The sequence below is a fragment of the Carlito syrichta genome, unplaced genomic scaffold (assembly GCF_000164805.1).
Source record: "Carlito syrichta isolate Samal-C Ts95f unplaced genomic scaffold, Tarsius_syrichta-2.0.1 Scaffold314837, whole genome shotgun sequence".
NCBI classification, from domain to species: Eukaryota; Metazoa; Chordata; class Mammalia; order Primates; family Tarsiidae; genus Carlito; species Carlito syrichta.
Window position 1 is genome coordinate 996,702 of NW_007258933.1, and position 11,717 is coordinate 1,008,418.

General features: G+C 45.8%; 1 protein-coding gene across 1 annotated transcript in view; it reads right to left on the bottom strand.

Annotated features, from left to right (window-relative positions):
* Positions 1-11,338, bottom strand: part of TENM4 (teneurin transmembrane protein 4) — a 231,963-nt gene extending 220,625 nt beyond the window's left edge. Inside the window, exons 1-2 of the mRNA XM_008072062.1 lie at positions 10,969-11,338; positions 9,558-9,793 (exon numbers count right to left, since the gene is read on the bottom strand). Of these exons, the coding sequence (XP_008070253.1) occupies positions 9,558-9,793; positions 10,969-11,087 (355 nt within the window). The 5' untranslated portion in view covers positions 11,088-11,338. The remainder of the gene's footprint in view (positions 1-9,557; positions 9,794-10,968) is intronic.
* Positions 11,339-11,717: the final 379 nt, after the last annotated feature.

Consider the following 11,717-nt stretch of genomic DNA (forward strand, 5'->3'; position numbering starts at 1 on the left):
TCACGATCTAACGATGGAGACAGATATTACTGTCACAGTAATCAGTGTCACAGTCGCTCAGCAGCAGTTGTGGTGGGCACCAAAAGTATTCTAGAAGCATAGAACTGGGTTCCTGGCTTAGTGTGAGGGGCTCGAGGTTCCTTGAATAAGTGACACCTGAGCGAAGCCTTTGTAAAAGAACTGATTGATGGGAAAGGGGTGGGAGGTGGCAGGTAGCTCCCTCCAGGAATCCTTGGGGTAAGTTTTCCTGATCTTCCCAGTTAGAATGAATCGCCCTCTCCTCTCAGCCACTGTCACCCCCTCCTACCAGTTAAGCTGGCTGACCCAAGATCAGACACAAAGTTCCATGCTGGCAGGGCTGTGGGAAAAACTGGAGACCTGGCTGGGGGCCCTAGAATTCAGTCTTATGCTTCTGAAGAGAATCTAGCAGTGAGTAAGAAGAGCTTTAAACTGTTCTCACCTTGTAACCCAGGAACCCTGCTTTGGGGAATATACCTCCTCCAAAATAATACAAAGATGTTCACAGAAGTGCTATTTATCATAGCAAGCCACTGGAAACAGCAGGCAACCAATGATGCAGAGACAGCATAGTATCATAGAGTTATTAAAGTTGATGAGGATGAGAATTGTGTCAGTCCTTGAAAATGCTTGCATGAAAAAAAATGGGCCTGTGAAAAAGGCACAAGAACATACACCTGGGCATTCACATTGACTATACAGCCTGTGGCCACTACTCTTTGTGGAGGTCAAGTAGAACACACAGAAAGCCCCAGAATGTTGCTGTTGCTTGCCCAAATGTCTTGAATTCTGAATTCTATCTTAATAATTTCTCAACAGCACTTAAATATCTTAGAGTCTGAAGATTATTTTAGGTAATACCTGATTTTTGAATCCAATAAATAAACCACTTCTTTACGGCACCTCTCAAAAACAGAACCTGAAGGTACAGAGACAGAGATGGATAAGTAATTTTCGGAGGATGAGAATGAGGAGAGAGGACTGATGGCAAAGGGGCCTGAGGTCACTCTTTGGGGTGATGGAAATGTTCCATGTTTTGACTATGGCGGAGGTCACACAACTCTACCTGTTTGCCTGAATTCATAGTGGTACACCTAAAACCTGCTGATTTTCTGTATGTAAATTATATCTTTAAAAATCCTGATTTTAAAGAAAGCAGTCTGAGTCTGATGACTGAGTGGGTGCAAAGGTAAGAAAGACAAGCCTGAGTAGTGGTTTGATTAACTCAATCCTTGAGTTAGATCCCTAGTAGCACAGTCAGAGCCTTGCACATGGCTAAGGAAAGAAATTACGACAGGTGGGAAGACTGATGTCATCTTCTGCTCTCCACATTCACTTTCCACCCCTTTCCAGCCTGCGCTGTGCCCCTAGACTGAGCCACACGGCCTAGGCCAATGGTTCCCTTGGGCTCTGGCTTCTGGTTGGGTTCCACTGATGGGTGGGAAGAGAGGGAGGTTGACATATCCACTCTCCAGCTCCCTCTCAACCATCCCTCTTCTGAAGACCACTGTCCTGACAAGCAGCCCTCTCTGCTGGCCACCTTGCCCAGATTCTGGGAACTACTCCTTCCCCTTGCCCCTCCATGCCTAGTGGCAGTTACAGTATCCTGGAGTCATTAGCTTGGGGTAGAACTATTCCTTGCCACAATGCCTTTGCTTTTTGTAATCAACCTCTTTTATCAAACTCTTCTCAAATTAAAAACAAATGAACAAACAAACATACCCCACCACCCACTGCCAGAATACTTCCATTGCCAGGAAGATCACTACCCAACTGTTCTATCGTGGGGCAGCTCTGCCAACTGAAAAATGTTCTTTCATGCTGAGCTGAAATATGTTGAGTGACTTAATAACTAGCCAGGCTTTCCTTGGTCTGTTTGTTTTGATTCCTGTTTTACAGATGAGGAAACGGTAGTTTAAGGAGGATAAGTCCTTGCCCAGGTGGCCTGGCTAGTACAGACAGAAGGATGATGCAGATAAGATCATGAATTCCAGACTCTCATTCCAGACGTAGGCTCCCTCAAGACGGCCCACTCCACATGGGCAGCTCTCCTGTCGGAAAAGCCTTCTCCCACAGAGCCAACTGTGGCCTTGCCCTCATTTTCACCCAGCTGGCGGCTGGCTCTGTCCTCTGCAGCCCCACAGAGTGAGTTGGTCCCCTCCCCCTACATCAGCATTTCAGACAATTGCAGAGAGAGAGCCATGCTTCAGTCTTCTTTTTGGGGAACTGGAAGGTATTTGTCTGGGGCCTGTTATAAAGAGAGCAATCTATATATATCTTGCTATTAGCAATTCCCATAGAGCAGCATGAAGGAATCAATCTTGGAGAGAGAAGGCGTTAATGCAGGATCCTGTATCTTTATCACTTTTCCCCCTTCTAAAAGACCTAGCTCAATCATCTCTGTTTCCCATTCTTTGTGCTATAAAGCTAGATCTATGGCTTCTGTCCAAAAGGTCTGATGTAAAGTCAAAAAGAAAGGAGAGAAAATGAGCCTCATTGCACACGAATAACACTCAGGCCCAAAGTGCAACAGGCCTGTGCTTATGAAGCCAACTGCATCTAAGATGCCGAACCAGATAGAAAAGACAGAGGGAGGGGCAGTCACTCTGGTCTCTCTTTGTAATTCTATCTCTATTCATCTAATGTTCATTTCACCTGCACCTGAGCCCCAGGACATAAAATGTACACTTCTGCTACCATGCTTTGGCCCACACTGTTATTCTGTCTAGACTGCCCTTGACAGATGTAAACATCTTGCAAGACCTTTTATTCAATCAAGTCATATTGAGCACAGTTACCTTGTGCCGGGCTTTGTGCTAGGGACTGAGTTTGCAGCAGAGAGTAAGACATTAGGTGATGGGGGAGAGAGCAACAGCACCCCTCCAGGGAAAGCCGGTCTAATGTCTCTTCTAACTGGATTGCTGCCATATTGAAATCCAGATTGCATGGCAAAATGTCAGAGATTTACTGACAGCCTGCATCATCCTAAGCAAATCACACTTAATGCCCAAGTTCATCTCTATCAACATTTCCCAGATAGCCTTGAGAACTAGCTGACCCAGGCTCTTCCAGACCAAGAACTGCAATAATATTCCAACCGGCAAAGCTCTCTAATAGCTGCCTCTTGAACAGCGGCAATTAAGCATTAAGCTTAGCAACATTTTCACTTATAAATTAAACTATCACCACTTCAAGCAAGGGTTCTGATTTCTTTTGTCATCCACAATCAGCTTCTGGTGGAAGTGAAAAACGCGACCTAATTTTAAAAAAAGGTTGCTATTGTGCTTGCTGGGATGCTCCGCTGTAATTACCCAGAAGCTGCTGCAGCCCAGCCAGCATTTGTGACTCCACCCTTTATGACCTGGTGCAATTTCCTACAGGTAGAGAACTATAGACTAGGAAGGACCTCACGGACGATCTCCTCCACCACATTCTGGGTGAGGTGCGAGGAGGGGTAACAACAGTCTCCCAAGGCCACCAGCACGAGATGGCTCCTTTATCCATATGCCCTGTGGTTTTCATCACCATCTCATGGAACCTGCGCAACAGCCTCATGAAGGCAGTGCCATTATTCTTTCCATTTTGCAGATGAGGAAACCAAGGCTCAAAAGGTTGTAACAGCTGGAGAGTGACAGAGCTGAGATTTCCACCGGATCGGTCAGACCTGGAATCCTGCCTCTTCCTTTCTTGATGAGAACAACACGCTGCCTTAGAGAAACCACAGAGAGTGACACCAATACCCTTGAGTGTGAACCTGGGCCTGACCATGGGAAAACAGCAGCCCAGGTACGCTCCAGTCTTCATGTAAATGTGAAGCCATTCCACCTCTTGGTACTATTTACAAGCCTTTTTCAACTCCCATTCCAAAGGCGTATTTGGCAGTAAGGATGCTTGAAGAGTCCTCAAGATATTAATCCACAGCTCTTCTGTGGCACTCAGTGTCTGTTTTTTTACAGAGAGATTCAGAATGCAAGGAAAGCTGTCAGTTTTATCTGGAGAGAAGCAACTGTCAGTGAAGCAAAAATCTACTTTTGTCCTAGTTAAACAAATGATGGGAGGTACTTTTTAGGTGATGATTCTTGCAGCTGCAATCCTAGGATAGTGAGACAGCACTACAAATGTTTCCTGACAGGTCCTCCTGGTTGTTTTGTCAGCTGCCCCTGTGACTAGCATAGACTGGGAGGCCTGTGGGTGCAGTGAGACAGGTTGGGTCCAAGTTCTCACTCAGGAGTAACTAATACTCTTTGACATATGATGTTATTTGTACCAATAATACTATTCATAATACTAGTATCTAGCTTTTATTGAGTGTTCTGTGCCAGGTAGTGGGATAGATACTTTATACAAACTGTCCTATTGGAATTTCACAACAATCCTGTGAAGTAGCCACTATTTTTATACAATAAGTCCCCTACATACAAACCTTCAAGTTGTGAACTATCAAAGACGAGAACCTGAGCTTGTATGTCTGATCATGTAGGTTAGTTCATGAGTCGAGCATACACTGTCATTTGCTATACTACAAGATTAAAAATGTTTTTTAATTTTTGTGTTTTTTAATGTATTATTTGTGTAAAAGTACTATAAACCTGTTGCAGTACAGTATCATATAGCTGATTGTGTTAGTTGGGTACCTAGGCTAACTTTGTTGGATTTACAAACAAATTGGACTTATGAACACATTCTCAGAACGGAATTTGTTCGTATGTAGGGGACTTACTGTATTCATTTTATTGATAGGGCAACTGAAGATAAGAGAGGTTATATAAACTCATCAAATGTCACAAAGCTTGGAGCAGCTGAGCTGAGATAAATATTCATCCCACAGAGCTATTGTGAGGATCCAGAGAGATGATATATATAATGGGCTTGATCCAATACTAGGAACATAGTAAGAATTCAAAAAACAAATGCAGAGAAGAGAACATTATGGCATGAAGGTTGAGTGTGAGCTCAAAAGAGAAAACTATTTTAAAAGCATTAGTTCAAGAGCTAGAGTGCCTGTGGTTGGGTGGATTATAGCTCTAACATTTACCATGTGACAGTGAACAAGTGACTTAAGCTTCCTGGGGCTCAGTGTCCTCATCTATAAATTGGGAGGAATAACCCACTGGGTTGTTAGGGAATTTCAGTGAGAAAACACAAGCAACGAGCTCAGAACAGAGAAGGGCATGTGGATAGCACACAATCAAAGCTAACTGCCCTTATTATGAGTGATAAACAGTGATCATTGTTATTTTTACTACTTTATGCCACACCTTTTTGGTAAAAATGTTTCAAAAACAATTACATGCTAGAAAATAAAACATTACTGCCCATGGTCCGACAAGCTTCACGGTGTATCCTAAATCTAAACTTGCTCTCATATCACTCTCCCCTTGTTTTGTTCTGTAAACAGATCTCTCCACCAAAGAAAAGACAAGGTATTCAAATGGAGACTAGCAAGGACCTGAAGACCTTAATTGGGAGAATCGGTGAATAAAGCAATGTGAACTCATCTTAGATGGTTGCCTTTCTAACTGGTGCTCTTTTCGGTTTGAAGCGATCCCACAGCTGCTGAAGATGCTCCCCAGTTTCCCATGTCAGGTGACAGCAGCCAAGTAACTCTCCCAGGGGAGGGCATGATGGCTCAAAGGCGAGGCTCTGGTGCTGCAGTCTTGGTGAATGGGAAGTGCTAACTCCAATTTCTCTCCTTTCCCATGAAAACACCTGTGAATGTATCTGTAAGGGGAAGGTCACTGGCTGCACACACTTCTCAAGAAACTTTCCAACAAAGACACTGAACGACAAATGGATTCATCAGGATGACCATCCAGACACGGCAGCCCTGGGCAGACACTACCAACAGAAAAATTCCTTCCTACCCTGTTTCTGCCTCCCCCTCTGCTGGTGAGGTGATGCAATTCTTATCTGGAACTTGATAGGATGTAGAAAATAATTACAAATGAAAAGGTTATTCATAATTTTTAAATGAGTTAATTAGTAAACTCAGTCAGACTCACTCATTACAGTAATTAATAATTGATTATACTTGAAATTAAACATAATTTTTCATCAAAAATCTAATTAAATATCTGTGCTTTTGCCTGTTGATTAGATTGGTTGGTCTGCTGGAAAAGAGTCTTTGTTAGGGATATTTATGCTCAGCTGAGACAATTAATTTGATTTTTAATAATTGATAGTTCCTTGCAAGTTAGTCATCACAGCCTGTAATTATGGCCAAGCAACAAGATGTTCATCCCATGCCCTCAGCAGCTGGAGGAAACCAAGCAATGAGGTGGCTACCCCTGGTCCTTGAAGCAAGGTGTGGAATGGTCTGCACACCTGCGTTAGCTTCCTCCAAGCTCACAAGCATCCTTCTGAGAAATGGGCCGTACCTGTTTTCTAGATGAGAAAATTAGAAGTCAGAAAGACAAGTGAGTTGCCCAGGGGTGAATAGCCGCTGTGTGGCGGTGCAGGAATGGGGTCCAGGGCTCTGACTTGCTGAGTCTCCAGGTACAAAGGGAACACCCAGGCTTGCCTCTCTGACCTGATCCTTGGAGATGAACTCCGAGTCCAATCTAAATGTTTCTACACATATAGAAGTTTATCAGAAGGATGCATTTATCTTGGCAAGGACACGCTATCAATGAACTGACCGCTCCTGAGGTGAGACACCAATTCTCCTAAATTGACTTTAGATCTATCTCCCCCACCAACCCCATCTACACTGCCACTGTCATAGTTGAAGCCGTCAGCTTTTCCTGACTGGTTCAAGTGCAATAGTTTCCCAACAGGTGTGCTTCTACTCTTCCCTTCCTCTTCTCTTCCCTTTCTAAAATGCAAATCTGACCATATCCCACCACTGCTTAAAACCATCCAATGGCTTCCCAATTGCCCATTCAACAGGGTCTTCCACTTGTCCTCCAAGTTGGTCTTCATGATCTGACATAACACTTCTGTCTGAGCTCCCACAATGCACCCCATATTCCTCAGATGCTTCAAACACAGAGCATTTCTTTGCCACCACATCACCTTCTTTCAAGTCTTTGAAAGTTGCCTTGCTTTGAAACACCCTTTTTGTATGTCTACTTCTAGCTAATGTCTACTTTAAAATTCAGCTCAAACATCACCTTTCCCAGGAAGCCTTCCCTTGTCCTCTTGACTGGGGATACAATTCCCACAGACCCCAAGCCACTGTGTAAATCAATCCCTGTTTTAGATTTGCCTGCTAACATAGCAATCTCCCCTTTTAGGCTACGAATACCTCAAGGATAGGCACCATATCCTAGACTCTAACACTTAGCAAAATGCCTCAAAGCAGGTACTCTGTGTGATTTGCTGAATGAAAAATAAAGTACACAAAACCATAGATTCAAAGACTGTCAATGTTGGAAGGAAAACTAAAGGTCACCCAGAGAAAACCCTCAGGTAGTGCTTGAACCTCATGCTTGCTACATGGTCCCTGAGCTTCATTTGTACCCCTCATATGACAAGGAGCTCACTACTTTCCACAGTAGCCCCTGTCTTTAGACAGCTGAAGATTGACCATGTATTCTTATTAACGTAAGAGTAAAAGCCCATGGGATGGAAAACAGGAGAGGATTTAATTAATCATGTAAAGATTGAGTCTTTCTCACTGAATTAGGCTACACAGTGTAAACTTTAAGACATCAATGCAAGACAAATGAATGTCTAAATGTAACAAACTACTTGACTTTTGAACAGTGACACTAAACATCCAAAAGCCTGTTCACTTTGGAAATATAATAATGTTAGTCAAAAGCAAGAGCTGTGCCAGTGGTTCGTGGGGATACAGGATTGGTGCCAAAAGAAACATTGATGCCAAGTAACTGTACATGGAACCACAGAACCCTCCTCTGTAACCCAATCTTTGTCAGTGAAGCTCCTCTCACAGAGCCTGGGTAGACCCTGACCTTTCCCAGTTTTCCCCTTTTATCCAATGACACACAGCAGGAATGGCAATTACCTGATATGTCATCAATATTCTCTGTCCCTGTGACCATGACAGGCATCAGTAGCCAATCACAGAGCCTCTTTTACATTGAGGCTAAATGTAGCCTCATGATCCTTCTCAACACAGCTTTCTAGGCAGCAACAACTAACAAATCAGACAGAAGAGGAGATGAAACATGTATGCCCCCTGGCTTTGGAGCCATGAAGTTCTCTAAGCCTATATTCACAAGGGGAAAAGAGACCTGACATACCAGAGGAGGCTGATTATAGCTCAAGATACTTAAGGAGACCTCCCTGCTTGCAGGATTGTCATCTTCCTGACTACTTGTTTTTATGACTTTTGAGATTCTTGAGAGGGAAGTGACTTTCCAGCTTATGTCACCCAAACTCTAGCCACGCAAACCCTAGCCATGTTTGAGCCCCTTCTCCACCTCTCGAACACGTGGTGGCCCATTCTCTGTTAAATATTCCTAGGGACAACACTTACTACCTCTGAAGACAGCCCCTTTTCAACCTGATGACTTTATTTGTTGCAAAGTTCTCTTTCATAATGGGTAGCATTCCATCCTCCTTGCCTCTGCCAATGAGCTCTCTTTCTATTTACTGGGCTTGTACTGAAAAAGCTCACTTTGCTTATAAAATTATCTCAGAATTCCTTAGCATGGGTTCAAGGCCTTCTCAATCTGGTTTGAGATTCTTAGAATTACAGAATTTGATGGCTGGATAGGACATCAAGGGTTAATTAAGCCAACTTCTGTTGTGATGCTGTTTCTAAAAGGCTGACGTACACAGAGGCAGCACATGCTACTCAATGCCCACAGAGCTCTTCATAGTCATATCTTTCCTGGGAGAAGACCCAAGATGGGTCAGGAGTAGAAACCCAGACTGTGATAGAAATATACCAACAGATTGCATGGGGGAGCCATGATGTTGCAGCAAGGCAGTGGGTCAGGAGAAGCTCCTCACGTCCAAGTTCATGACCCGGGGTCAGCGAGTGCTGCTCTGTATCAGTGTTTCCCCTCGCCAGCTCCTTGTTTCCCCTGGGACCTGATGCTCCTCCTCTGGAATTTCCCTGGGTTTAGCCCTGGGCCCTGGTTCTCACAATACCCTCAAACTGCCTTGCCAGACTTTTACCTTCAGACATGCTTTCCTGGCAGTCTCCCTCCAAGTCCAGGGCATTCCACCTCCTTCCTTCCTCACTTCAGTCATGTGACGCCAACGGAGGAGGCTGCTTGCTCCCAACATGTCGTTTCATTTGTAGTGTCTCCACTCTACGACACTTGTGCCATAGATCATCACCTCAAAGGCTGGTCTTGCTGGGTACTTATGCCTCAATGCCAGGCACCCAACACAAGAGCAGACAGAAGCTCAGTGTCCCTCCTGGTATAAGTGCAGAGCGGAGGTAGGAGTGCCCAGAGAGCTGGCCCTGACGGTGTGGGGTGTAGGTCATCTGGTGCTGCTAGGCTCACCCTGCACACTTTGCCCACCACACTGGCGAGGAGCCTTCCATGCCCAGAGTGTCTTGGTTGCTGCCCTCGGGGCCCCAGGGGAGTGGAGGGAAGCTGGGGTGAGAAGGTGCTTACCCACAAAGTAGGCCAACAAGATGACCAGTGTGGCGGAGATAACAATAGCGCTCAGGGCCGCGCACTTCCAGTTGCAGTACTTGGAGGGCTTCTTGAGGTTGAAGGCTGGCCGGGCGAAGGTGCTGCGGGGCAGGGGTCGTGGCGGAGGGGAGTACACCGTGCTGGATGTCAGTGGGTACCCTGGCGATGTGGTGCAGAAGAGCGGGGAGGTGCCTCCAGGCTTGAAGAGAAAATGCCTGTGGAGGGAGAGAAGCCCGAGGGCATCAGGGACTGCCCGCAGACCAGGCACCAGACAGACCTGGTAGACAGAGGCAGCAGTAGAAGAAGCATGCAGAGGAGCCTGGAGAGAGAGAGTCACCACAGAGAAGATGGGAAGACGGGAGAAAGGAGAACCACGGACCAGACCACAGGACAGGGAACACACACACATTTCCACGGAACATGGATGGGGCGGTCCTACCCGCAGGAAGACCCGCCCAAGGCAAGGCAGAAGGTGTTACCAACTCAACAGAAGGCTGGCGTTGAGATCCTTTACCTGGGAACAGATGGGGCCCGGCTGCTGCTTCTTAGGGAAAAAACTACCTGTTCTCTAAAATTATTATAGTAACTTGGAAAGTGTCTAAAATTCTATTCTGCCCCCAACAGTATGTATGTTGCCAGTGTGTCTCGGTTGAGGATTGGAATACCCTTCCTTTTAAAGGGGATTTTATTGGTGTTGAAGCCAAGAAACTAGTTCTGCCATGGCCAGGAGTCTCCAGTGACTGTCACATAGCCAACGGTGGCAAATGCCTTCAAAGCACTCTGCTCAGAAGCCAGACTGCTGCCATCCAAACTCAGGTGAAAGCCACGGGAAGAGAGATGGGCAAGTGCACCCCACAGCCTGACTACAGTCTTGAGGGCAGCAGAACCCTGTCACAGCACATGGCTGTGGCCAAGCCAGGTGTTAGGAACTCCTACACAGCTTGACTTTAACCATGGCCATGGGAGGATTGCACACAGCCTGAGAAATGGGGTGCATCTGTTGCACTGTATGCCTCGGGAAGTCTTAGTGTAAACCCACCTCTGTTGGGGTACAGGATGCCTCAGGCCACAGAATACACACTCAGGGCCAGAATACATCCAACACAGGGCCTGTGTTGTGTCAAAAAAATGCTATATGAGATGGTTTTCAGAATGGCAAATGCAGCCAATGAGATGCTGAGAACTCATATTAACAAGACTGCTGTTAATATGCTGAGGGACAGGGAATTCCAAGGAGGGACTGTTGCAAGTCAAACATGGACTTGGGGGTGAGCATGCCACAGGGATCACCTTCCTCAGGGGATCCCAGGGAACGGTCTCAGGGTCTGCATGCACGTGCAGGAGCCACAGGGAGAACACACACAGGGAAGAGCATGGGGACGTCACCTACCCGTCACCGTAAGCCCCATCATGGCGGGAGGCGCCGAGAATGTCCATCTCAATGAGGTTGTCCTGCAATGTCCCTAGGAATGGCTGCTTGCCTAGGTTTCTACGCACACATGGAGACATGAATGAAGCAATGAGTCATGCATCGATGAAGGGGGACAGTAGAGAAACACACGAGGTGGCCACTGGGTGCAGCTGTGCATGAGACCAGCGGGACACAGTTTCCAGGCAATGGGTCAGTGTGCAAGCCACATGTACAAGGGGTCCCCCTGGTGCAAAGCATCCAGAGGGAGCATTCTCTATACAAACCCAAATGTCTGGCAGTTGTGTGCATCAAATCACAGCTCTCACTCAGGAGCACTGACATGTATCCGGCACTGAGCTAGGTATGTTACAGCCATTCTTTCAAATCTTCAAAACAGGTTATGTGAAGAAGGCAGTGTTATCCCCATTCTACAGATGAGGAAACTTGAGATGTGGACAGGTAACAGATCACCAGCTAGCAAGGTTCAAAGCAAGCCTTTGAGCTCAGGTTTATTTTATTTTATTTTATTTTATTTCTTTCTTCCATTTTTTTTTTTAAGAGATGGGCATCTTGCAATGTTGTCCAGACTGGACTTGAACTCCTGGGCTCAAGCAATCCTCCTGCTTCAACCTTCCAGGTAGCTGGGACTACAGGCAAGTGCCACTGTGCCTGGCTGATTTCATATTTACATGGTTCCAAAGCCTGTGCTTTCTCCTCTACTTGATACT